Source organism: Enhydra lutris, unplaced genomic scaffold (assembly GCF_002288905.1).
Source record: "Enhydra lutris kenyoni isolate GAN:26980312 unplaced genomic scaffold, ASM228890v2 scaffoldscaffold107, whole genome shotgun sequence".
In the NCBI taxonomy this organism is placed as follows: Eukaryota; Metazoa; Chordata; class Mammalia; order Carnivora; family Mustelidae; genus Enhydra; species Enhydra lutris.
In genome coordinates this window covers 111,022-137,471 of record NW_019154191.1, presented here as the reverse complement: position 1 = coordinate 137,471, position 26,450 = coordinate 111,022, and the positions used below count along the sequence as shown (strand labels likewise).

General features: G+C 37.9%; 1 protein-coding gene across 2 annotated transcripts in view; it reads left to right on the top strand.

Annotated features, from left to right (window-relative positions):
* The window catches only part of LOC111139439 (apolipoprotein O like), an 82,367-nt gene that overhangs the window by 50,434 nt on the left and 5,483 nt on the right, over window positions 1-26,450 (top strand). The window contains exon 8 of one of the 2 annotated variants that reach the window (XR_002640085.1): window positions 23,357-23,512. Coding sequence is in view for 1 of the 2 variants with exons in the window: in XM_022491687.1 (XP_022347395.1) it covers window positions 23,357-23,445 (89 nt within the window). In the remaining variant the exon portion in view is untranslated. Of the gene's footprint in view, window positions 1-23,356; window positions 23,739-26,450 lie in introns of those variants that run through there. The other variant, XM_022491687.1, reaches the window with a different exon arrangement.

Here is a 26,450-nt window from a genome sequence, read left to right as displayed (position 1 = left end):
AAAACCTGCCACTGAGTAACAAACCTGGTAGGAGTTTTACAGTGTTCTCCTGTCACCTCTCATTTCTAATATGATGGTTTACAGTATTTACTTTTTTTTTTTAAAGATTTTATTTATTTGACAGACAGAGATCACAAGTGGGCAGAGAGGCAGGCAGAGAGAGAGGAGGAAGCAGGCTCCCCGCTGAGCAGAGAGCCCGATGCGGGGCTCGATCCCAGGACCCTGGGATCATGACCTGAGCCGAAGGCAGAGGCCCAACCACTGAGCCACCCAGGTGCCCCCAGTATTTACTTTTTTATTATTTATTTTCAATTCTGGTACAGTTAGCATACAGTGTTATATTAGTTTCAGGTGTACAACACAGTGATTCAGCTCTGCCAGAGAATACCCTGTGCTCATCAAAACAAGTATACTCTTGTTTTGAGAAACAGCTCTTTCACCAATCCCTCACCATCCTCCCCTCTGGTAACCATCAGTTTGTCCTCAGGAGTTAAGAGTCTGTTTCCTAGCTTGTCCCTCTTTTTCTATTTTCTTTTTTTTTCTTGCATCCATGCAGATATAGATAGATTAGATAGATTATATGTAAAGGAGATGTGTGTGTATGTGTGTGTGTGTATTGATGGACATTTGGGCTATTTCCATGTTTTGACTGCCACTGATAATGCTGTTAAAAACATTGTGGTGCATGTACCCCTTCAAATCTGTATTTTTGTATCCTTTGGGTTAATACCTAGTAGTGGTATTTGTATTTTTTGGGTAAATTCCTAGTAGTACAATTGCTGGGTTGTGGGTAGCTCTATTTTTAATTTGGTGAGGAACCTCCATACTATTTTCCAGAATGGCTGCACCAGTTTGGATTCCCACCAATGGTGTAACATGGGTCCACCTTCTCCACATCCTTGCCGACATCTGTTGTTTCCTGTGTTCTTAAAGTTAGCCATTCTGACAGTTCTGAAGTGGTACTTCATTGTGGTTTTGATTTGTATTTCCCTGATGATGAGTGATGTTGAGTATCTTTTCATGTGCCTGTTAGCCATCTGTATGTCTTCTTTGGAAACATGTTTATTCATGTCTTCTGCCCATTTCTTAACTGTGTTGTTTGTTTTTTTGGTGTTGAGTTGGATATTTCTTTATAGATTTTGGATACTAACCTTTCATCGGGTGTGTTATTTGCAGCTATCTTCTCTGATTCTGAAGGCTGCATTTTAGTTTTCTTGATAGTTTCCTTTGCTGTGCAGAAGCTTTTTATCTTGAGGAAGTCCCTATAGTTCATTTCTGCTTTTGTTTCCCTTGCCTCTGGAGCTGTGTCTGATAATAAGTTACTACAGCCAGGTCAAAGAGGTTTCTGCCGTGTTCTTCTCTAGGAATCTGATGGTTTCCTGTCTCTTACGTTTAGGTCTTTATTTCGGGTTTATTTTTATGTATGGTGTAAGAAACTAGTCCAGTCATTCTTCTGCATATGGCTGCCCAGTTTTCCCAGCATCACTTCTTGAAGAGACTTTTTTTTTTTTTTTTTGAGTGGGAAAACTAGCAGGGACGAAGGGGAAAAGGAGAGAGAGAATCTTAAGCAGGGTCTACACATGGAGCCTGACACCGGGCTTGATACCATGACCCTGAGATCATGACCTGAGCCAAAATCAAGAGTTGGACACCCAACTGACTGAGCCACCCAGGCACCCCGAGACTTTTTCCATTGGATATTCTTGCTTTGCCAAGATTAATTGACCATATAATTGTTGCTCCATTTCTTGGTTTTCTTTTCTGTTCCACTGATATTCAGATCTGTTTTTGTGTCAGTACCATACTGTCTTGATAACTACAACTTTGTAATATAGTTTAAAGTCTGGAATCATGAGGCCTCCAGCTTTGCTCTTCTTTTTCAGGATTGCTTTTGCTATTTTGAGTGTTTTGTGTTTCCATACAAATTTTAGGATTGTTTGTTCTAGCTCTGTGAAAAATACTGGTGGTGTTTTGATAGGGATTGCCTTAAATGTGCAGATTGCTTTCAGTACTATAGACATTTTAAAAATGTTTGTTCTTCCAGTCCTTGAGCATGGAATGTTTTTCCACTTAATCCTATCCTTTTCAGTTTCTTTCATAAGTGTTCTGTAGTTTTCAGGGTATTTTTTACCTCTTTGGTTAGGTTTATTCCTAGGAATCTTACGGTTTTTGTTGCAATTATAAGTGGGACTGATTTCTTTGTCTTTCTGCTGCTTCATAATTGGATTATAGAAATGCAGCGGATTTCTGTACATTGAATTTTTAACCTGTGTCATTGCTCAATTGATGTATTAGTTCTACCAATATTTTGGTGGAATCTTTTGGGTTTTCTGCATAGAGTGTCCTGTCATCTGCAAATAGTGAAAGTTTGACTCTTCTTTGACAATTTGGATGCTTTTTATTTCTTTTTGTTTTCTGACTGCTGAGGCTTACTTCCAGTACTATGTTAAATAGCCTGTGAGACTGGACATTTCTGTCTTGTTCCTGACTGTAGAAGAGAAGCTCTCAGTATTTCCCTACTGACGATGATGTTGGCTGTGGGTCTTTTGTATATTGCTTTTATGATGCTGAAGTATGTTGCCCCATTCCTACATAGTAGAGGATTTTTATCAAAAATTGATTCTGCATTTTGTGAAATGTTTTTTCTACATCTATTGAGAGAATCATATGGTTCTTATCCTTTCTTTTATTAAAGTGGTATATTGCATTGATTGTTTTGCTATTGTTGAACACCCCTGAAGCCCAGAAATAAATCCCACTTGATTGTGGTGAATAATTCTTTTAATATACTGCTGGATGTGAATTGCTAGCATCTTGTTGAGAATTTTTGTATCCATGTTCATCAGGAATATTGGCGGGTAATTCTCCTTTTTGGTGGGATCTTTGTCTGGTTTTGGAATCAAGGTAATGCTGGCCTTGTAAAATGTTTGGAAGTTTTCCTTCCATTTCTGCTTTTTTGGAATGGTTTGAGAAGAATATATATTAACTCTACTTTAAATATCTGGTATAAATCTGCTGGGAAGCCATCTGACTCTGCATTTTGTTTGCTGGGAAACTTTTGATTGCTGATTCAGTTTGTTTGCTGGCTATGAGTCTGTTCAAATTTTCTAATTGTTCTTGTTTCAGTTTTGGTATTTTGTATGTTTCTAATTATTTGTTCATGTCTTCCAGATTTCCCAGTTTGTTGGCATATAATTTTTCATAATACTCTCTTGAAATTGTTTATATTTTTTGTGTTGGTTGTGATCTCTCCTCCCTCATTCATGATTTTATTTATTTCAGTCATTTTCTTTTTTCTTTTTGATAAGTCTGGCTACGGTTTATCAATTTTATTACTTCTTTCAAAGTACCAGCTCTTAGTTTCATTGATCTGTATAACATTTATTTATCTAAATAACATTTATTTCTGGTCTAATTTATTATTTCCCTTCTTCTTCTGGCTTTATGATTTATTTGCTGTTCCTTTCCTAGTGCCTTTATGTATAAGATTAGGTTATACATTTGAGACTTTTGTTCCTTCTTTAGGTAGGCCTGTATTGCTATATTCTACTTAGCTCTTAGAACCACCTTTACTGCATCTGAAATGTTTTGGGCTGTCGTGTTTTCATTTTCTTTATTTCTTCTTTAATTTCGTGGCTAAGCCATTCTTTAATAGGATGTTCTTTAACCTTCATGTATTTGTTGTCTTTCCAAATTTTTTCTCGTGATTGACTTCAAGTTTCATTGTGTTGTGTTCTGAAACTATGCATGGTGTGATCTCAATCTTTTTGTACTTGTTGAAGGCTGATTTTTGATCCAGTGTGTGATCTGTTCTGGAAAATGTTCCGTGTACACTTGAAAAGAATTTGTGTATTTTAGTGCTTTAGGATGAAATGTTCTGAATATATGTTTAGCCCATCTGTCTAGTGTTTCATTCAGAACCATTGTTTCCTTGATTTTCTGCTTAGGTGATCTGTCCATTGCTGTAAAAGTGGAGTGGTAATGTCCCCAGCTATTATTATATTAGTATCAGTGAGATTTGGTGTCTTTGTTATTAATTGATTTATATATTTGCATGTTGTCTATTTGGAGGTATAAATATTTATAATTGTTAGATCTTCTTGATGGATAGACCCTTTAATTTTGATATAATACCCTTCTTCTTGTTACAGTCTTTGCTTTAAAATCTAGTTTGTCTGAAAAATGCATGGCTATTCTGGCTTTCTTTTGACATCCATTAACATAATAGATAGTTCTTCATCCCCTTACTTTCTTTTTTTAAAAAATATTTTATTTATTTTCAGCGTAACAGTATTCATTGTTTTTGCACCACACCCAGTGCTCCATGCAATCCGTGCCCTCTCTAATACCCACCATCTTGTTCCCCCAACCTCCCACCCCCCGCCCCTTCAAAACCCTCAGATTGTTTTTCAGAGTCCATAGTCTCTCATGGTTCACCTCCCCTTCCAATTTCCCACAACTCCCTTCTCCTCTCCATCTCCCCTTGTGCTACATGCTATTTTTTATGCTCCACAAATAAGTGAAACCTTATGATAATTGGCTCTCTCTGCTTGACTTATTTCACTCAGCATAATCTCTTCCAGTCCCGTCCATGTTGCTACAAAAGTTGGGTATTCATCCTTTCTGATGGAGGCATAATACTCCATAGTGTATATGGACCACATCTTCCTTATCCATTTGTCCGTTGAAGGGCATCTTGGTTTTTTCCACAGTTTGGCGACCGTGGCCATTGCTGCTATAAACATTGGGGTACAGATGGCCCTTCTTTTCACTACATCTATATCTTTGGGGTAAATACCCATTAGTGCAACTGCAGGATCATAGGGAAGCTCTATTTTTAAATTCTTGAGGAATCTCCACACTGTTCTCCGAAGTGGCTGCACCAACTTGCATTTCCACCAACAGTGTAAGAGGGTTCCCCTTTCTCCACATCTCCTCCAACACATGTTGTTTCCTGTCTTCCTAATTTTGGCCATTCTAACTGGTGTAAGGTGGTATCTCAATGAGGTTTTAATTTGAATCTCCCTGATGGCTAGTGATGATGAACATTTTTTCATGTGTCTGATAGCCATTTGTATGTCTTCATTGGAGAAGTGTCTGTTCATATCTTGTGCCCATTTTTTTATATGATTGTCTGTTTTGTGTGTGTTGAGTTTGAGGAGTTCTTTATAGATCCTGGATATCAACCTTTTGTCTGTACTGTCATTTGCAAATACCTTCTCCCATTCCGTGGGTTGCCTCTTTGTTTTGTTGACTGTTTCCTTTGCTGTGCAGAAGCTTTTGGTCTTGATGAAGTCCCAAAAGTTCATTTTCGCTTTTGTTTCCTTTGCCGTTGGAGACGTATCTTGAAAGAAGTTGCTGTGGCTGATATCGAACAGGTTACTGCCTATGTTCTCCTCTAGGATTCTGATGGATTCCTGTCTCACGTTGAGGTCTTTTATCCATTTTGAGTTTATCTTTGTGTATGGTGTAAGAGGTGGTCGATTTTCATTCTTCTACATATAGCTGTCCAGTTTTCCCAGCACCATTTATTGAAGAGACTGTCTTTTTTCCACTGGATATTTTTTCCTGCTTTGTCGAAGATTATTTGCCCATAGAGTTGAGGGTCCATATCTGGGCTCTCTACTCTGTTCTACTGGTCTATGTGTCTGTTTTTATGCCAGTACCATGCTGTCTTTTTGATCACAGCTTTGTAGTAAAGCTTGAAATCAGGTAACGTGATGCCCCCAGTTTTATTTTTCTTTTTCAACATTTCCTTAGCAATTCAGTGTCTCTTCTGATTCCATACAAATTTTAGGATTATTTGCTCCAGCTCTTTGAAGAATACCAGTGGTCACTAATTCTATCTTCTGTCTCAGTTACCCTAGCTTTTAGAGAATTTAGATTAGATTGGAACTCATTGAGAGCATTGTGAACCTCATCCCTGCGGGCTTTCAGTTCTGCCGTAACATTGTCAACATCATCCCTGGTGGCTTTCAGTTCTGCACTAATCAATTCCGTTCAGTCATCCATGGCTTTCTCCAACCTAGCTATTGCCTGGATAATTGTTAGCCTGAATTCTCTTTCCACCATATTGTCTATGTTGATAGCCGTTAGCTCTGTTACAGAAGGCCCATCCTCTGTATTTTTCTTCTTTTGGGCATTCCTCCTCCTAGTCATTTTAGTGAGAGATGACTGAACGGATGTAGCTGGATGTATCAACCGTGGTGCAGTCAAGGTGCACCCTGGAACGCTTCTGAGCAATCAGGATTCCCCACCCAAACGAGAGGAAAAAGAAATGAAAAAGAAAAAAGAGAGAAACAGGAAAAAAAAAAGGGAAGATAAAAGGGAAGGTTCAGCCCAAATGGGCCCCAAGATAAGATTTATGAAGTATACAAACAAAAACAGACAAACAAAAAGACTGATAAAAGTATATGACAAGAGAAAAAAATATATATATATATAAGCAAATAAAGAAAGAACCTCGTCAAAAAGAATCCCAAGTATAAGATTTATATACTATCAGGACAAACACAAAAACACAGAAACACTGGTGGAAGAAAAAGATGGGAGAGTGGTTATAAATTCTCAGTGTGGGCGAATAAGGTTATTTTGATTCTTCCTGGATGTATCTTGGTATCTTTGTTAAAGGACTCAACTTTCCTAAGATCAAGGGGGATTAAAAGTTGGTTTACCTATAGGGGTAGATTGATTGGGGAAAGGGGAATTACCTTGAAGTTTAACTCTATAAGAATATTAGAAAATAAAAATAAAAAAGGAATAAACTAGACTAAACTAAACTAAAATTTAGGAAAAAAAATAGAAATGCAAAAGAAAAACACAGGTGTATGTATCAAAAAGTTCAGGTTAGAAGGTTATTATGGAATTTGATGTACTGGACATCTCATTGTGATGGTAAATAGGTTAAAAAATTATCTATATAAAAAAAAAATGAACCAGAATAGTGGTAACGAGTTAAAAATAAAAGTTGTATCTATGAAGTAGTGGTGGTTGTTCACTTGTAGTTTTTTTTTTTTTTCTTTCCTGGTTGGTTTTTTGGGGGAGGGGCCTGCCACATGGGTTTTCAGTCAATGTTGTTCCCTGAATTAAGTCCTCCCGCCTCCCTCAAGGGGGTGGACTCTGAGGAAACCGTTTTTTTCAGGCTTTTGTTCTCTTGCGGTTTTTATGTTCCCCTTTTTCTCTCGCCTTGACAGCTTTTGATGGTTTCGAGTAAAGCAGACTGCACCCTGACCTCCCTCTCAGAGAGAAGCCTCAGTCTGCTCCCCTGTGGGGTGGTGCAGAGCCCATATAAATTCATCCTTGGCGGCTGGCAGAGCAGGTTCCGATTCACGGTCCCTGGGGACGCAGGATCTTCTGCTTGTACCCAAAACCAAGGCAGCGGCGGCTGTCTGGGCAGCTGCAGACTGCCAGAGAGGTTCCAAGCAGCGATTGCACACTGAGATTTTCCCACTGGCCCGGGCTGGGAGTGCCTGGTCTTTCTGGGTCTAAGAGCACCGGGCTTGCGTGCATCTCTCTGAGGGGAGGGTGTGGGGCACGCGCACTTCTTAGGCTCTGAAATAATGGCACAGGTCTAAGAGCGCTGGGCTTGGCCTTGGCGCACCTCTCTCAGGGGAGGGTGAGGGGCGCACGTTTCTCAGGCTCTGTTAGCAAGGCTCGGCGTTCTGCCGTCTGCCGAGGCTCCCAGCCCCTCACAGGAGCCGGACCCCACGCATTCTCGGCGGGCTGGCAGCTCAGGGACCAAGCCCTGCTTTCTCTGCCGCACTCTCTCTGCCTCAGCGCCAAGGGAGGCTGTCCTGGGTCTGGGGACTTAAGCTCCTGTCCCTAGCCGCCCTGATTCCCACAATCACCCCCGCTGTGATCTTTTGCTCTTTTTGAGTGCTTTCAACCAGTCTCCAAGTTAATGCTGGTCTCCACACGCAGGGTGCTCTCGTATTAGGGGTATTACTTTCCAATTGGTTCCCTCTGGTGGCTCCCTCCCCTTTTGTTTATGTTCTGATATCAGTCTGACGTTCCCACTCTGCTTTACCTGCCCACTGGCGTCTTCTGCCCTTGTAGAGATCCAGACTTGTATAATTCTGATCTCAGGCTGATTTCATGGGTGATCGGAGTTCTTTGGTAGGTAATCAGCTCACTTTAGGGTATAGGTTGAAACGGCGCCTCCTCCTACTTCCCTGCCATCTTGTCTCCCCCCCATCCCCTTACTTTCAATTTCCAGGTGGCTTTAGGTATAAAATGAGTTTTCTGTAGGCAGCATATATAAGGGTCTTTTTTTTTAATCCATTCTGATACCCTATGTCTTTTGATTGGAGCATTTAATCCATTTACATTCATTGTGATTATTGGTAGATATGAATTTAGTGCCATCATGTTATCTGTAAATTGGTGTTTCTGGTGGTGCTCTCATTTCCTTTCTAGTCTTTGTTTCTTCATGTCATCTTTTTCCCTACTCAGAGTGTTCCCTTTAATTTTTCTTACAGGGCTGGTTTAGTGGTTACAAACTCTTTTTTTTTTTTTTTTTTTGGTTTGTTTCTTCTGTTATTTGTTGTTACTGTTTGTTTATTCTGAATGACAGGTTTCCTGTATAAGTATTCTTGGCTGCGTATTTTTCCCATTCAGCACTTTGAATATATCACACCACTGTCTTCTGCCCTACGATGTTTCTGTGGCCAGGTCTGCTGCAAACCTGACCTGTGTTCCCTTGTTGTTTAAGGATTCTTTCCTTCTCTGTGTATATTGTGAATGTATAGTGTATATGCATATGTATACTGAATGTATAATGGGAGTTCTTTGTGTTTCTTAAATTTCAGTGTCTGTTTCCTACCCCTGATTAGGGAAGTTTTCAGTTATACTTTGCACAAATAAACCTTCTGCATTTCCTTGTTTCTCTACTTCTTGGACTCCTTTGCTATGACTATTATTACATTTTAAGGAGTCACTGAATTCCCTACGTCTACATTCGTGATCCAGTACCTTTTTATTACCCTCTTCTTTTCAGTTTCATTATTTTCCATAATTTTATCTTCTGTATTACTGATTCCTCTGGTTTGTCCATTCTTATCATTGTATCCTGTCAGACTGTCCTCTTGATTATAGCATCTTTAATTTTGGCTTGACTAGTTTATAGTTCTTTTATCTCTGTTGTAAGGGATTCTCTAGTGTCTTCTGTGCTTTTCTCAAGCCTAGCTAGGATCCATATAATCATTATTTCAAATTATGGTTCAGGCATTGTACTTATATCTGTATTGATTAAATCCCTGGCCATCATTTCCTCCTGTTCTTTCTTTTGGGGTATATTCCTCCATAGTGTCATTTTTGTCTAGGTCACTGTTTTTTTTTTTTGTTTTTTTTTTTTTTATTGTTAGGAAAGCCTGTTCTATTGCTGCTCCTGAGAGTAATGGCTATTTTAAGAAGAGGTCCTATACTGTCTTGGACCTAGTGCTTCAGGAGGTGTTTCAGAGTGTGTGCTCTGCTCTTGTGTTTTTGTTGTTCCTTTCCTCAGGGCAGTCCTCTGCAGTTTCTCCTTGCCTGCAGTGAGGGATGTTTAGACCATGTCTACTGTGTGGCAAGGTTTAAATAGGTGTGTTTTGGTCTGCTTGTTAAAAGAAGCTAGATGAAAAAAAAAAAGGTGGATCCCATTTCCCTTAAAACTAAAGCTTTGCTGCACTCTGTGAATTGGTAGACTTGGTGCATGCAAGGGGTTTGTGCTGATCTTCTAGGGGAGGGCCCTGCTGCACTGATTCTCATCCACACTTGCCCTAGTGGAAATGCACTAGGGGGCACTAGGGGATGGGGCTTGGTGTAAGCAGCTCTGGCCTCCACTGAGTGGCGCTATGTTTCTCTCTGGTCAGTCAGTGCTAATGGGTGGAGGAAGGATGGGTGGGAGGGTCACCCTCCTCTCCTTTCCCTGGAGCCGGGAGTTCACACCTGCCACTCCTCAGGAAGCCCTCACTGAAGAGCAGACAATCGCCTCTTGTGTCTCACCAGATTCCTTAAGATCCTTGCCTTTACCCTCTCTGGGGATGTCTGAGCTGTCTGCCTGCTAGGTGCCACAGTACCCCTGTGTTTTATCTCAGTCCTGTAGCTGGGTTTCAAAACTCCAAATTTTAGGTACCCACTCGGTGTGGACCTATACTGATCCTCTGGGGGAGGGTTTAGTTATGTTGTGCCCTGTTCTGGTCTGTCCTAGAAAAGCAGTAGCATGACTGTGCAGTGGTTCAGAGTTTATGTAAAGCACACCAAAAGGCTGGTGCCAAGGTTTGCTGCCCGCAGCTGGTATCTTTGTTCCTGTGCTAGTGAGCAGGGCAGCACATTGGTGCCGCCAGCTCTTTTGTCCCCAGAGAAGCCGTGACACCACTCTCAGATGCACTGAAGGAATGGGAACTTTCTCATCATGTGACCCATTGGATCCTCAGACCATGCTGCCTGCTCCTGGGTCTCAGCCTTCCTTCCCTACTGGAGCATCACTAAACCCACCAAGCATGACCCCAGTGATAGTGCAGACTTCTAATTTGACTTTGAGCTCTGCTGCTTATAAAAACTTAGAGTAGTTAACCCCTCTCATTTTCCCAGTCAGTAGTTTTGGGGAAGAGTTTTTCTTATGCATTGCCCTGCCTGTGCTTTCACTCTTCTTTCTCTCCCTCTCTCTTTCTCTCTTGCTTTTCTCTTAATGATCAGGGCTCCCTCCACTCTGCCACACCCACAATTCTTTTCAACTCTCCACAACATCTACCTTCCCAAAGGTGACTGTTTTTCTATCTGTAGATGTGCAGTTTGTTCTGTTCTCAGATTTCTTGGGTGTTCAGAATGATTTGATATTTATCTAGCTGTGTTCAAGGGATGAGACAAACTTAAGGTCCCCCTATTCCTCCACCATCTTTACTCCTTTGCCACATCTTCTTTATCCATTCATCAGTCAGTGGATACATGTGTTGCTTCCATATCTTGGCTATTATAAATAATGCTGCTATAAACACAGGGGTGCCTGTATCCCTTTGAATTAGTATTTTTATATTCTTTGGATAAATACCCACTAGTGCAGTTGTTGAATCATAGCATAATTCTATTTTTAACTCTCTAAGGAACCTCCATACTGTTTTCCAGACTGGCTGCCCCAGTTTGCATTCCCTCCATCAGTGCAATAGGGTTGAGTTTTCTCTACATCCTCCCCAATACCTTTTGTTTCTTGTGCTGTTGATTTTATCCATTCTGACAGGTTTGAATTGATACTGCATTGTAGTTTTGATTTGCATTTCCCTGATGACAAGTGATAAGGAGCATCTTTTCATGTGTCTTTTGGTTATCAGTATGTCTACTTCAGAGAAATACCTGTTCATGTCTTTTACCCATTTTTTAATTAGATTTTTTGTTGTTTTCAGGTTTTGAGTTGTATTAAGTTCTTAATATGGTTTAGATACTAACCCTTTTTTGGCAATGTCATTAGCAAATGTCTTCCACCATTCAATAGGTTGCCTTTTAGTTTTGTTATTTCCTTCATTGTGTAGGAGCCTTTTATATTGATTTACTCGCCGTAGTTTATTATTGCGTTTCTTTCCCTTGCCTCAGGGTACCTTTCTAGAAAAGTGTTGGCTATGGCTGATTTCTGAGACATTATTGCCTGTACTCTCTTCTAGGATTTTTAGGGGTTCAGGTCTCACATTTAGGTCTTTAATCCACTCTGACTTTAGTTTTTTGTATGATATAACAAAGTGTTCCTAGTTCTACTAGTACCACTTTTAAACATGTTACTTTCTGGTTTGCCCAACACCACTGGTTACTTTTTCTTGCTTTGTCGAAGATTGATTGACCGTATAGTTGTGGGTTCATTTCTGTGTTTTCTGTTATGTTCCATTGATCTATATGTCTGTTTTTGTGCCATTATCATACTGGTTTGAATACTACAGCTTTATAATGCAGTTGTCATGCCTCTAGCTTTGTTTGCTTTTTCAAGGTTGCTTTGGTGACTTGGGGTCTTTTGTGATTCCATACAATTTTAGGATTGTTTGTTCTTGTTCTGTGAAAAATGCTGGTGGTATTTTGATAGGGATTACATTAAATGTGTAAATTGCTTTGGGTAGTATAGTCATTTTAACAGTATCTCTACTTCCATCCATGAGCATGAAATGTCTATTTCTTTGTGTCATCTTCAGTCTCTTTCATAAGCGTTCTATAGTTGTCAGAGTACACGTCTTTCACCTCTCTGGTTAAACTTATTACTAGCTAACTTTTTGTTTTCGGAGCATTTGAAAATAGGATTGATTCCTTAATTACTTTCTGCTTATTCACTACTGGTGTCTAGAAATTGCAACAGCTTTCTGTACTTTGATTTTGTATTCTGCAACTTTACTAAAATCTTTTATCATTTTGCAGTTTTTTGGTGGGGTCTCTTGGGTTTTCTGTATATAATATAAGGTCAGCTGCAAAGAGTTAAAGTTTCACTTCTTTACCAAATTGTTTTCTTTTATTTCTTTTTGTTGTCTAATTGCTGTGGCTAGGACTTCTAGTGCTATGTTGAATCAATGTGGTGAGAGTGGATATCCTTGTCTTGGTTCTTTTAGGGGAAAAGGTTTCAGTTTTTCCCTGTGGATTATCATGTTAATGTGGGTTTTTCGTATATTGCCTTTATTATGTTGATGTTTGTTCCCTCTAAATCTTTGTTGAGAGTTTTTATCATGAATGAATGTTGTACTTTGTCAAAGGCTCTTTCTGTATCTGTTCAGATGAAAATATGTTTCTTATCCTTTCTCTCATTGATGTGATGTAACCTGTTGATTGATTTGTGAAAAATAAACCACCCTTGCAGCACAGATATAAATCCCAGTTGATTGTGATGAATGATTTTTAATGTATTGTTGAATTAGATTTCTTAGTATTTTGTTGATGATTTTTGCATCTGTGGTCATCAGAGATAATGGCCTATCATTTTCCCTGTTAGGGTTGTCTTTATCTGGTTTTGGTATCAGGCTAATGCTGGCCTCATAGAATGAATTTGGAAGTTTTCCTTCCTTTTCTATTTTTTGGAACAGTCTGAGAAGAGTAGGTAGGAACTCTTCTTTTTTTCTTTTTTTGGTTCTATACACATTTATTTTCTATAATATCTCCTAAAGTACTTAACATATTACATTTTTTTAAAATTTTATTTTACTTTTCAGTGTTCCAAGATTCATTGTTTATACACCATACCCAGTGCTCCATGCAATACGTGCCCTCCTTAATACCCACCACCCATCCTTCCACCTCCTCCCTTCCAAAAGCCTCAGTTTGTTTCTTAGAGTCCACAGCCTCTCATGCTTCTTCTCCCCCTCTTTTAAATGTTTGGTAGAATGCCCTTGTAAAGCCGTCTGGCCTTGGACTTTTGTTGGTTTGGGATTTTTTGATTACTGATTCAGTTTTTTTTATGGTGATCAGTCTGTTCAAATGTTCTATTTCTTCCTGTTTCAATTTTGGTAGTTTATACTTTTCTAGAAATTTATCCATGTCCTCTAGGTTGACCAATTTGTCAGCATATTGATTTCTTAATATTCTCTTATAATTGTATTTCTATGATGTTGGTTTTAGTTCTCTTCTCTCATTTATAATTTTATTTACTGGAGTTCTTTCCCATTTTTTTCTTAATGAGTATGACTAGACATTTACCAATTTTATCCATTTTTTTCAAAGAACCACCTCATTCAAAGAAACCAGGTTTCATTGACCCTTTGTATTATTTGTTTTTTTTTTTTTTAGTTTGTATATCATTTGTTTCTGCTCTGATCTTTATCATGTCCTTCTTTCTGCTGGTTTGAGGTATTGTTTGTTTCTCTTTTCCTGCTTCTTAGGTGTAAAGTTACATTGTTTGAGATTTTTATTGCTTCTTGATGTAGGCCTGTGTTGCTATAAACTTCCTTCTTAGAACATCTTTTTGCCATGTCCCAAAAGTTTTGAACCATTGTGCTTTTGTTTTAATGTGTTTCCATGTTCTTTGTTATAACTTTTTTAAATTTCCTGATCGACCCATTCATTCTTTAGTAGCATGTTATTTAACCTCCATGTATTTGTGGACTTTGCAGATTTTTTTTCTTGTGGGTGACTTCTAGTTTCATAGTGTGGTGGTCAGAAGAGATATGTGGTATGCTTCAATTTTTTTCAGTTTGTTAAAGCTTTTTTGTGATCTCATATATGATTTATTCTGGGAAATAGTCCATGTGCACTTGAAAAGAATGTGTATTCTGCTCTTTTAGGATGAAATGTTCTGAATATATTGGTTTAGTCCATCTGGTCCTGTGTGTCATTCAAAGCCATTGTTCCCTTGTTGATTTTCTTTTTAGATGATCTGTGCATTGCTCTTAAGTGGGATGTTCAAGTCCACTACTATAATTAGATTATTTTCCTTTAGTTCCTTTATGTTTGTTATTAACTGTTTTATGTATTTGGGTGCTCCTGTGTTGGGTACATAAATATTTAGAGTTGTTCTATCTTCTTGTTGAAATGTCCCCTTAATGGTTGTATAGTGCCCTTCTTTGACTCTTCTTACAGTCTTTGCTTTAAAGTATGTTTTGTCGAATATAAGTATTGTTATTCCAGCTTTCTTTTGACATCCATTTGCATGTTAGATGTTTCTCTGTCCCCTCACCTTCGATGTGTAGGTGTCTTTAGGTCCAAAATGAGTCTCTTTTAGGTAGTAAGATGGGTCTTACATGTTTTTTTTAATCCATTCTGATACCCTATGTCTTTTGATTGGAGCTTTTATTCCATGAACATTCAGACTAATTATTGATAAATATTTATTTATTGCCAATGTAGTCTCTATTTTATGGTTGTTTCTGATTGCTCTGATTTTTCTTTCTCTCTTCCATGGTTTGCTGGTTTTCTTTAGTGATATATTTGGATTTCTTTGTATTTTCTGCATATCTATTACAGGTTTTTTAATATGTCATTACCATCAATTTTGTATATAACATCTTCTGCATGTAGCTCTATATTATTTAATGGTTTGGACCAATTCTTTATTCCTCTTCTCTCTCTGTGTTAAGTACATGGTTTCAGATTTTACATCTTTTTATTTTGTGGGTTCCTTGTCTGATTTTTTTAGAGAAATACTTGTTTTTGCTGCTTTTATGTTTTCCTACCTGTATTCTGTCACTTTTAGTCTTTCCTTTCCACTCAGAGTCCCCTTTAATAGTTCTTGCAGGTCTGATTTAGTTATCATGAACTCCTTTAATTTTTGTTTGTCTGGGAAACTTTATCTCACCTTGTAGTCTGAGTTAAAGCTTTGTTGAATAGAACATTACTGGCTGCAGATTTTTCCCATTCAAAACTTTGAATATATCATGCCAGTCTCTTTTTGCTTGCAGAGTTTATGCAAATAAATCCCTTGATAGCCTGATGGTGTTTCCTTTGTATGTAAACGTCTACTTTTGTCTTGCTGCTTTTAATTTTTTATCCTCTGTCACTGTATTTTGCCATTTAATTATAATATGTCTTGGTGTGAATCTGCTTTGTTGACTTTGTTGAGGGTTCTCTTTGCCTACTGGATCTTTCCTTGCCCAATTAGGGAAATACTCATCTATTATCTCTGAAATAAATTTTCTGTGCCCTTTTTTCCCTCTTCTACTTCTGGGACTCTATAATGTGAATATTATTACGTTGATGTTGTCACTGAGTTCTCTGAGTCTATCCTTGTTTTGTATATATATTTTTTTCTTTTTTTCAGGTTGATTACTTTCCATCACTCTGTCTTTTGGGTCATTAATTCATTCCTCTCCTTCTCCCAGCATGGTGTTCATTCCCTCAAATGTGTTTCTCATTTTGTTTATTGAGCTCTGTATCTCTACTCTGTTATTCCTTATCTCTGTTTTAAGAGTCTTCTTTATGCCTTCCACTATTTTTTTTTAATTCCAGTTAGTGTCCTTTTAATCTTTAATTTAAATTCTCTATCACGCATGTTACTTATATCCGTTTCACTTAGATCTCTGGTCATGGTCTTGTCCTGTTCTTTCATTTAGGACAAATTCCTCTGTCTTTTCATTTTTCTGTTTCTGTGTTAAGAAAGTCAGCTATGTCTCATGTTCTGGAGGATAGTGGCCTTATGAATAAGACATCCGAGTGTTCCCTGTTCCCCAGTGCCTGGTGCTTCCAGGAGTATCTCCAATATGTGCTGCGTGTGCTCTATTATTGTGTCCTGGCCACTTTATTCTTCAGGGCAATTGCTTGCAGAGGTTTTCTTTGCCTGTTGTTGGCAGTGTTTTATCCTTGGCCTAAATGTGGCAAGTTTTAACTACGCGTGCTCCGGTCTGCTTTTGCTACCACCTACAGAACCAAGGCCCTGCAGATCTCCCTGGTTGGGACACATGTTTGGATAGGGGTTTGGGCACGGAGGGGCCCTCTGTACTGGGACTGAGGCAAGTGTAACTAGGAGGGACACTTCCCCCAGAGCATGGGGGGCATGGCCTTGTGTAACCAGTTTAGGTAGTGTGGAGGCTGTGCTGGTTCCTGCAGATGTCTCTGTGTTTATGCTGAAGGGCTGGGAAGGTAATTGATGCCTGCCAGTTCCTTTGTTCCTGGAGGTATCTCTCTGTGAGTGCTGCCTCTCTGTGACATGCTCTGAGATGAGCAAATAACCACTGCAGTTTGCTTCCGGTGCTCTTCAGATCACTGTTTCCACACTAAATGTCCACAGGCTGTTTGCTCTGCCTTCTCTCTAAGAGCAGTGGTTCTAGGCTCTCCCCAAGCCCTGCCCACCGACCTTTAAGCCCAGATGGTTGCAAGCACTTCTGAAATTTGTCCCCTCTCACTTTCTAAGCCACTTGCTATGGAGATTTTTTTTCCCTGTGCTCTCGTTTGTCTGTCACCCTTCTCCAAGATTGTACCTCCCTGTCCACCATAGTGCCCATCATCTGTTTGTCTCCCAAACCTTAGTCTCCGTACCTTTTACTTTCTTTAATGTGGCCTCCTTTCTGCCTTTAGTTGTAGAGTTTGTTCTGCCAGTCTTCATGTCAATTTCTGTGACTTAGGATGATTTAATAGTTACCTAGTTTCATTCGTGGGACAGGGTGAGCCTAGTGTCCTACTCTGCCACCATCTTCCCCTTTCTCTGTTCTAGAATGGTTTGCAGGTTTTAGACTCTGATAATCCACAGTTCACCATATTCCCACAAGTATATATCCTGTCAGTTTTCTAAATACCTGTCAATTAAAGAATATTTTTGTGGAGATGAAACATGTTACAGCTTAACAGTGGAACCAAACCATTGCTAGCCCATGCTTTTTCTTCACACATGTATATTCTAGAACCCTTTACCCACTTGTCATGGCTAATGTATTATATGAAAATCATTCTAAGTTCACCTGTAAAGGAGAGAAATATGCCAGTACTATTCATCCTTATCATATATTATTCAAAATTGATTATACAGAATACTTTTGGTATTTATCATTTCCACATTTCACATGCAATCCCAAAGGTCCAAGACATGGAAAACAGTAGTGATTATGAGCACAGATTTAAGTGTATGACTTGGAACCGAATCCTAGATCCAACATTTGCTAGTTCTCTTACTTGGGACAAATTATCTAATACCAGGACGCCTGGGTGGCTCAGTGGGTTAAGCCTCTCTATATAGATAATCCTAAAGAATCAAACAAAACAAAACAAAAAAACCTTAGAACTGGGGCACCTGGGTGGCTCAGTGGTTTAAAGCCTCTGCCTTCGGCTCAGATCATGATCCCAGGGTCCTGGGATCCAGCCCTGCATTGGCTCTCTGCTCAGCAGGTAGCCTGCTTCCTCCTTTTTCTCTGCCTGTCTCTCTGCCTACTTGTGATCTCTGTCTGTCAAATAAATAAATAAAACCTTTAAAAATTATCTAATACCATAAGCCTGTCTTCTAATCCATAAAGAAGGGAACAATAGTGTTTTTCTCACATAGTTGTAAGGATTAAATGAGATGCTGCATGTAAAGCACCAAGTACAATGTCAGTCACATGCTAAATTCTCAGTGAGTGTTAGAAAATATCATTTGCCCAGAGAAATTAGCCATTTTTCTGATAAACAAGTATTTCCATTGAGCATGCTTTGGGAGCACACCATTTAGCTAGAGAGCTTAGCCATAGCTACCACTTACCACCATACAGAATATGTTGGTTATACTAGACAGAGAACTTGGTAGTTAATAGTCATTCATATACATTTTTAACAAAAATTATGTTATTTTAGGAATAGCAAATTCCTAAAGACATGGACCTCTTCGAAATCTGATGAAAGAAGAATAAAATCTCTCACATTCTCACAGGATTAATATCCTTCTCAACCAGAGGTTGGCCAACTATGGCTTTTTTGCCAAATCTGGCTCACCATCTATTTTGTAAATTTCACAAGTCAAGAATGATTTCTACATGGTTTAAATGGTTGGAAAAAAAATAAAAGTATTTTGTGACAAGAAAACATTATATGAAAGTCAAATCTTAGTGTCTATAAATAAAGTTTTATTGGAATGCAGCTGCACTCCTTCATTTATTGTCCATGGTTGCCTTCATACTACAATGGCAAAGTTGAGCAGTTGCAAAGGAGACCTTATGGTTTACAAAGCCAAAATATTTACTCTCTGGCCTACTGCAGAAAAAGATTGCTGGTATTTCTTTTAGAAGGATGAGGTGTACCATAAATATATGACTCATCTCCCCTTTATAATATTTGCCAGCTATTCTATGGGACAGGAGACTAAATAGCCAAGCTCCAAACATCTGAAGGTCAAAACCAAATTTTCTATTCTTTTTTAGCCAGGGAAACAGAAACTCATCAGGCTCTTTGGAGTTTGCTATACCTGAGGAAAAGAGAGGAACAAGTGGTTGATTGACTCTTAACACTTGGTTTCAGCTCAGTATCTGATTGGATTAAGATGATAAGCACCTTACCCTTCCTAAAGAGGAAAGGGTCCCCTTTCTCATAGAAGATACCGTCTGGAGCTTCTATGGTTCTTTTATACACAGTGTCCACCATGCAAACAAACAAAATATTAGTTATGCAAAGAGGCAGAAAGATGTGACTGACAGGCAGAAAGATGTGACTGACAAACAAGAAAATAACAGTAGACCTACAGGTGCTCTAAATATTGAAGTTTGTAGAAAAGGACTTTAATTTAACTATGATTAATATGTTAAGTAGAAAATATGAACAAGTAAAGATAAAAAATGGATAATTTCACAGAAATTGAGATCTACTTAAAAAATCAAGTGGATATTCTAGAAGTGAAAAACATAGTACCTGAAATTAAGGACTCATTGGCTAAATTTAACAGCAGACTATATACAAAAGAGAACAGAATTAATGAACTCAAATACAAGTAAATAGAATGTAGCCAAAGTGAAGCACAGAAAGAAAAACGAATGAAAATAACAAGAGTGTGAGAAGGTAAATTGCAGTGACTAGTCTCATTTACTTAGAAGCTCAATGCTGAATATCATCTCAATTTTATACAAAAAAAAACAAATAGAATTTATAACAATCCTAACTTCACTCAGAAATTTAACAGTGATCTGTCCCATTTTTATATCTAACTTGCTCAAAATGTAAATGAGATAATTTTGTGAACTAAATTATCAGTGAGTAGATATCACATGATGGCTATTTAAGAAAATTTATTGTTATTTTATCACTTTAAACATCTTTATCCTTTCCTGTTTGTTGTAACACCAGCTTTTAAGTTTTTATTTAAATTCCAGTTAGTTAAATACAGTATAATACTAATGTCAGGCTTACAGTATAGTGACTCAGCACTTCTGTACAAACACCCAATGCTCATCACAACAAGATAACACCAGCTTTTTAAAATCTTCTAAAAAACTAAGTATGAAAGCAGCTTTTTAATGAAAGATTAAAAATATGATAAAATACAAAGAAAAGCATTCTAATGGGTTAAGATTGAGATTCAAGAAGAGTTTTATTACTGTTAACCCTTTGGGAGGAGAGAACTCTTGATCAGCTCAAGGGGTGAAGAAATTTCTAAGAGGAAAGTTGTAATCCTTAGTTACTCAAAAAACCAGGAGATGAATCTTTTTTAAAAGGCAGAAAACAAATGACCTAGGCTAAGTGGTTCTAAACTAGAGAGATCCATGTTACAGTTACTGAAGTTGTTTGTTTTCTAAAATTCACTTTACTCAAGGATTATAAATTAGAATCTTCAGAGGTGAAGCCTCTAAGCAGATGGATTGTAGGCAAAGCTCCACAGGTAATTCTCTGTGCGTATTCCTCTAGTTAATAATGTCTGACATAAGCTGTGGATAAATTAAAATTCTGAAGCCTTTCAATAAATTTTGGAAGGTAGAGATCAAATGGAGTGTTTCAATTTGGGTGAGCTGAAGTTATGACTAGACTTTGGACAAGAATATATATTAAGGAAGTAAGTAGAAGTGTTAGAGAACTTAGTCAACTGATTGGCATTGTTAAGCAAATTAGGCACATTCAGACTTATATAAAATATTTGTCATACACTTACTGCAATACGTTTGATAAAGAAGAAAATATTTCCTAGGATGCTTTTCACTTGTACTGAGGAAACACTTCCACCAGGTGGCAGTAAAGATACATTTGAGAAAGAAATAAGCAGAATGAATTTCTTTTACTTTTTTTTTTTTTTTAAGATTTTATTTATTTATTTGACAGACAGAGATCACAAGTAGGCAGAGAGGCAGGTAGAGAGAGAGAGAGGTGGAGGCAGGCTCCCTGCGGAGCAGAGAGCCCGATGCGGGGCTCGATCCCAGGACCCTGGGATCATGACCTGAGCTGAAGGCAGAGGCTTAACCCACTGAGCCACCCAGGCGCCCCGCAGAATGAATTTCTTAAACTTTTTGTGTGTGTGATGGATCTCTTCTCAGAATAATGCTTTTAAGTGGATAAAACAAAATATATGGTAATATATGTGCTTCTTTAAGTGTATTAAACAACAGTGCCTAACAGATCTAATAAAAGCCATAGTTTTGAAGTAGTGGTAAGTGTAAATATTTCAAAGTATTTGCAACTGCAGCATGATATGAAAATATTTGTGATATCTGTTAGTGACAAAATCTGAGGTCCTCCTAATACTATTGTGTGTTTGTTGCCTACATTCATTACTGAAGAAAATGTTCATCTTCAGTCCGAGGTTAATGAAAATGAAGACAAATTTCCTACACTTAAATTCATAGATCACATGAATTCTATCCCTAGACCCCCAAAGGGATCCCATATTAAGAATTTCTATCCTAACAAAAAAGAGTTTCTGTCCTATGGAGAACTATATGAGTGTATGGATAGTGATTACTTATGATCTGGGTTTTATAAGATATATTTGGTAGTGAAGTTACATATAGGTATATGACACTTTATGAAATAGAAAGTTTCTGAAGAGATAGGCATAAATTATTGTATGTAAATCTGTTTTTCCCCTTTGTTTTCATAAAATTGGAAATTAAATTCCTCTCTGGGAAAAAGATATGTTTCCCAAATATAACTAAATTATTTTAAATCAGATTTTGAAAAACAAAAGCAAATTTCTGAAAAAATATTTTTAATCTTACATCACAAAGTAAATATAAAAATAGCTGTTTCTTGCCTACTTACCATGCACAGGGTATTATATGCAGCACTTCATATTATTATATTGAATACTAAAATAATCGTATGGCATTGTTACTACTCTAACCCCCATTTTATACGAGTCAGGGTGGTTGTTTTGGGAGTCAGACTAACCTGGATTCAGTCCTGGCTACATTTATGAGCTAAGTGAGATGGGTAAATTTTCTTTATGTCTGTAAATTAAAATGTCCTTTTCTATAAAACAAGGATAATATAAAAGTATTATCTGTCTCATGGTGGTAATGTGAGATAATACATGAAAATAATGTAGTATCTTACCTGGCACACAATCAGTTTATCAAGATCACCAATGATCTGCACGTTGCCAAATCCAGTTCATTTTCAATCTCCATCTTATGCACTCTGTCAGTAACTTTTAACACAGGTGATTACTCCCTCTTCCTTGAAACAAATCTCCTCACTTGGCTTGTGGGATACCACTTGCTCTTGGTTCTCTGACTTCACTGACTGGCTGTTCCTTCTCAGCCTTTTCTGATACATTCTCCTAATTTTCTTAAATTCAGAAGAAATGGAGTATCCAAAGGACTCATTCCTTAAACCTCTTCTCTGATGCTCTAGATGATCTCATAGTTCCATAATTTTAAATGCCATCTGTAAATTAGTACCATAAAATTTATAAAGCAGCCAAGATCTCTCCTGAGCTCCAGAGACTCACATTTCTAACAGATTACTCATCATTTGTACTCAGATGTTTAGTTAGCAATGCAAATTTAGCACATCCACAACTTGACACTTACTTTGCCTTCCCCCAGACATGCTTCTCCCACATTATTCCCTATCACAGTAAGTGTCAACTCCATCCTTCCAGTTTCTTAAGTTAGATTCTCTCTCACACAACATATTCAGTCCACTTAGGAAATCCTGCCCATTCCATCTTCAGAAGTTATCCAGAATCCAGTCTCTTTTTACCACCTCCACTGCTACTGGTCTCTGTGCTTCCATGCTCATTTCCCTGTAGTCTCTTATCCCTACAGACAAGAGTGATTTTTTAAAGATTTTATTTATTTATTTGAGAGAGACAGATAGGAGGAGAGAGCATGAGTAGGGAGGAGAGGGAGGCGCAGGCTTCCCACTGAGCAGGGAACCCAACATGGGTCTCAATCCCAGGATCCTGGGATCATAACCTGAGTTGAAGGCAGACGCTTAACCGACTGAGCCACCCAGGTGCCCCAAGAGTGATCTTTTTAAAAAGTAAAAACATCATGTCACTTCTCTGCTCAAAACTGTCCATCTAGCATTAAAATAAAAGAGAAACACCTTACCATGGACCTATATGGCTTAGCCTTCTATTGTTTTCTGATCATGTCTCCTTTCACTCTCACTGTACCCACCATCACCACATCTTACCTGTTCTGTTCCAGCCATACTGACCATTTTGTGGTTCCTCAGGCATGGCCTCAGGTCCATTATACTTTCAAGGCATTTTCCTCTGATAGCTACAGGGCTCAAATCCTTACCTCCTTCAGTTCTTTGCTCAGTTACCACCTTTTTTTTGAAGGCTACCCTGTAAATTGCCCAAGTGCTCTATATGCCCCTCCCTGTTTTGTTTTTTGTTTGTTTGTTTGTTTGTTTTGCATAGCACTTACCACGATCTGATATATCTTTTACTTAATTTATTGTCTGTGTTGCCAAACTTAAATGTTAGGTCCATATCAACAGAGATTTTTACTTGCTTTATTCACTGCTCTATTCCCAGTACCAACAATTCATTTGTGAAATGAATGACTTTTTTTTCATTTTAATACTTTATCAGGTGCTACACAGTTTATGCCTGACCCCAAGCTCATGGATCACGGACAGTCCCATCCAGAAGATGTAGATATGTACAGCACTAGAAGCTGAAATACTCTGCGTAGAGAACTACAAGATGTATGAAGTTGAAAATAATGATGGAAAAATCATGTAAAGGGTAACTGACACAGAGTATAACTTTTTTAGGGGGGGTGTAACTTTTAAACAAAGTTTTTCTCTCACATCTTCTAATGTAATGTACAGTTTGACCAATCACATAAGAGATTAAAACACAAACTGAATTTAATCCAAACAATGTTAAGTGATTGATGAAGAGGCAGAAGTATTGGGATGCATTTAATGATTTTTAAGGTGTGTTTATAAAAAACTAGAGTAAATATATAAACACTGATGAAATATGTATGTGTATATGTAAATATTTATACAGATACATGCACATATTTGCTTTAGCTTTTTCAAATTAATGTTAGCTAAATTAGAATGGTGTGTAGAAGGATGTGTCCCCTCCTTTTTTTTCATACCTCAGAGCTGGAATAAAATATCCATTATTTTACGACACTTGGGCTTGGTTTTGTCTCTTTGTTTTATAAATGGCAACTCCTCTTAAATGTCCAAAAACATTTCTTTTAAGAGGACCATAGTCTACAAGGCACCCCAGTGCTGCCTAGTAATCCTACTGGTACCTTTAGGTGGTTTCCTGTTCCGTTCCCCAGGAGAGATATTACAAACCTTCTATTCTTAAGCCTCCTATACCTGCCGAAGATGACTGTCTGTTATGTAGAGGGGAAACATGAGCTTTATGACCATTTCAACTTCTTCCCCTCTACCTTCAAGACTTACCTCTTTCTAGCCATGCATCCCCTTCATCTAAGACTAATGCTTATTCGTGTTCCTGATCTCCTTCTTTCCCATGTTTTTCAGTACCATACTCTATCCTGTTTAATCTTCACCTTTTGGTTTCTCTTTTCATTAATTTCTTTTCCTCAATCTGTAAATAGCTTCAGATCTTAATTGTCCAAAAACAAGAATAACAAAAACATTTCTTTAACTCTGCCACTTCCTCTCAAGCTGTCTTTCCTTTCTCTTTCCTATGATTGCCATACTTTGGGAAAAAATAATTAGTGTCACTTTCTTACTTCCACACTTTTGGTTCCTCTCTAACTTTCTGACTCCCGGACCTCTTTACCTATTTGAATTTTCTGTAATTATTGACTCAAACACGCCCTCCCTGAAACTCACTCCTCCCTTTGCTCTCTGTTATTCCTGCTTATCTTGTCATTCTTCATTCTCTTGCTCTGAATCAAAATGCTGTGGTTGTTCAGGTTGCATTCCTAGTCATCTTTTCTCATTTTATATGCTCTCTCATTTTCATTCAATATACTTCACTGGCTGTAGCCACCATTTATATTTCCTTATCATTTATGTTTCCAGCTCCCATATTTCTCTAGAGCTATATACCTATTTTCTGATTATTTATTAATGCATCTACCTTATATGCCATAGGTGTCCCCAATGTTAATATGCCTAAAACTAAATTGCTTCTGCCTCTCTTTTCTTCAATTTCTGTGTTTTTCAAATCTACTCAACCTTTTCTACTCTTCTCTAATCCTTGCTTCCATTCAAGTTTTTATCACCACCTTCCTGAATTAATACAATAGTCCTTCATCTGCCCTCCATCAATCTTGCTTTCTGTCACTTGAGAATGTGTTGTCTCTGCAGGTAACAGTAAACCAGTTCATAGTCAATGAGACTCTATATAAAGTCTGGAATTGGGCAGTACAGGGTTCATTCAGTAGCTCATTAGTGCCATCAAGGACCTAAACGTATTCTCTTTTTACTCTGCTCTTTAGTATGTCAGCTTGTCATCTTGTGGTCACAAAGCGGCTGTTGTTGCTCTAGGGAACATATACACATTCAGTGTAGGAAGAAAAATTAGGGCAAACCCTACTAGATGTTTCTGACCCTCTTTTATCAAACAAGTAAATGCTTTCATAGAGTGCCTCTCAGAATTCTTATCTATATCTTGACTAGAACTTACCATGTAGCCACCTTAGCTCAAGGCAAATGGGCAAATCATATTTTTTTCCTATGGTGAGGAAGGCAAGGAGAAAGGGATATGGAATGGGTGTTGAGTTTCAGCTAACTTATAGTGTCTGCTACCCTATTCTTCTAACCCATCTGTCATATTATGGCATAATTGCCTTTCTAACAACTATTATGGTTAATTGTCTCTCTGAAATCTTCCAGTGGCTCATCATTGCCTATATAGTCATCAAATGAAGACTCCTAAGTATGGCATATAAGGCCCTTCACTTAGGGTCCCAATTCAACTTTAATCTTATCTTTCCTCTCCTTTCCTATCCTACTGCCAGTGTATATTTTATGTATAATATATAATAATATAATGTTCATTGTTCCATGAACATGCTTTGTTATTTTAAGTTGGGTTTTTTTTTTTCTGTCAATGCTCGTATTTCCTCTTAGAATTTTTTTTTCTGTATAATCCTGTTCCATATTCCAACTTCTCCTCATCCTTCAAACCCAATTCTGGTGTCACCTTTCTCCATCCTCCAAGGTAGGATTAAAATGATCTCTATCCTGCCTTCCTTTATACTTGGATGTTCATAGCTGTGACAACCCATCCAGTTTATTATTAAAACTAAAACTAGTATTTTTTCACAGACAAGATTCCTTGTGGGTATGACTGAATCATCTTTGTGCAGCTTTTATGCTCATGAAATACATAGCAGGAACTCATGTGTTCTATGCTTGCAACACAGGATACAAAAGTAATTATACTCCTATCAAAAGGTTTATATTTCTACTAGAAAGGAAAGAAACATGCATAGACAGTATTACATATAATATCTTCCCTCAGATAAATACAACCAAAGAGCTGTAAATGCTCAGAGATAAAATACAGTTCAGAAATAAACTGTAGTTCTGAGATGATCTTAAGGAGTCAGTGGTACTTGAGCGACTCAGGGTAGGGAAATAGTTCACTTACTAGTGTTTCATAAGTAAGCTCCTCAAAATTTACCTTTAGTATTTTAAATGAATTTTTTGTAACTCATCTGTTTATAATCAAACAAATC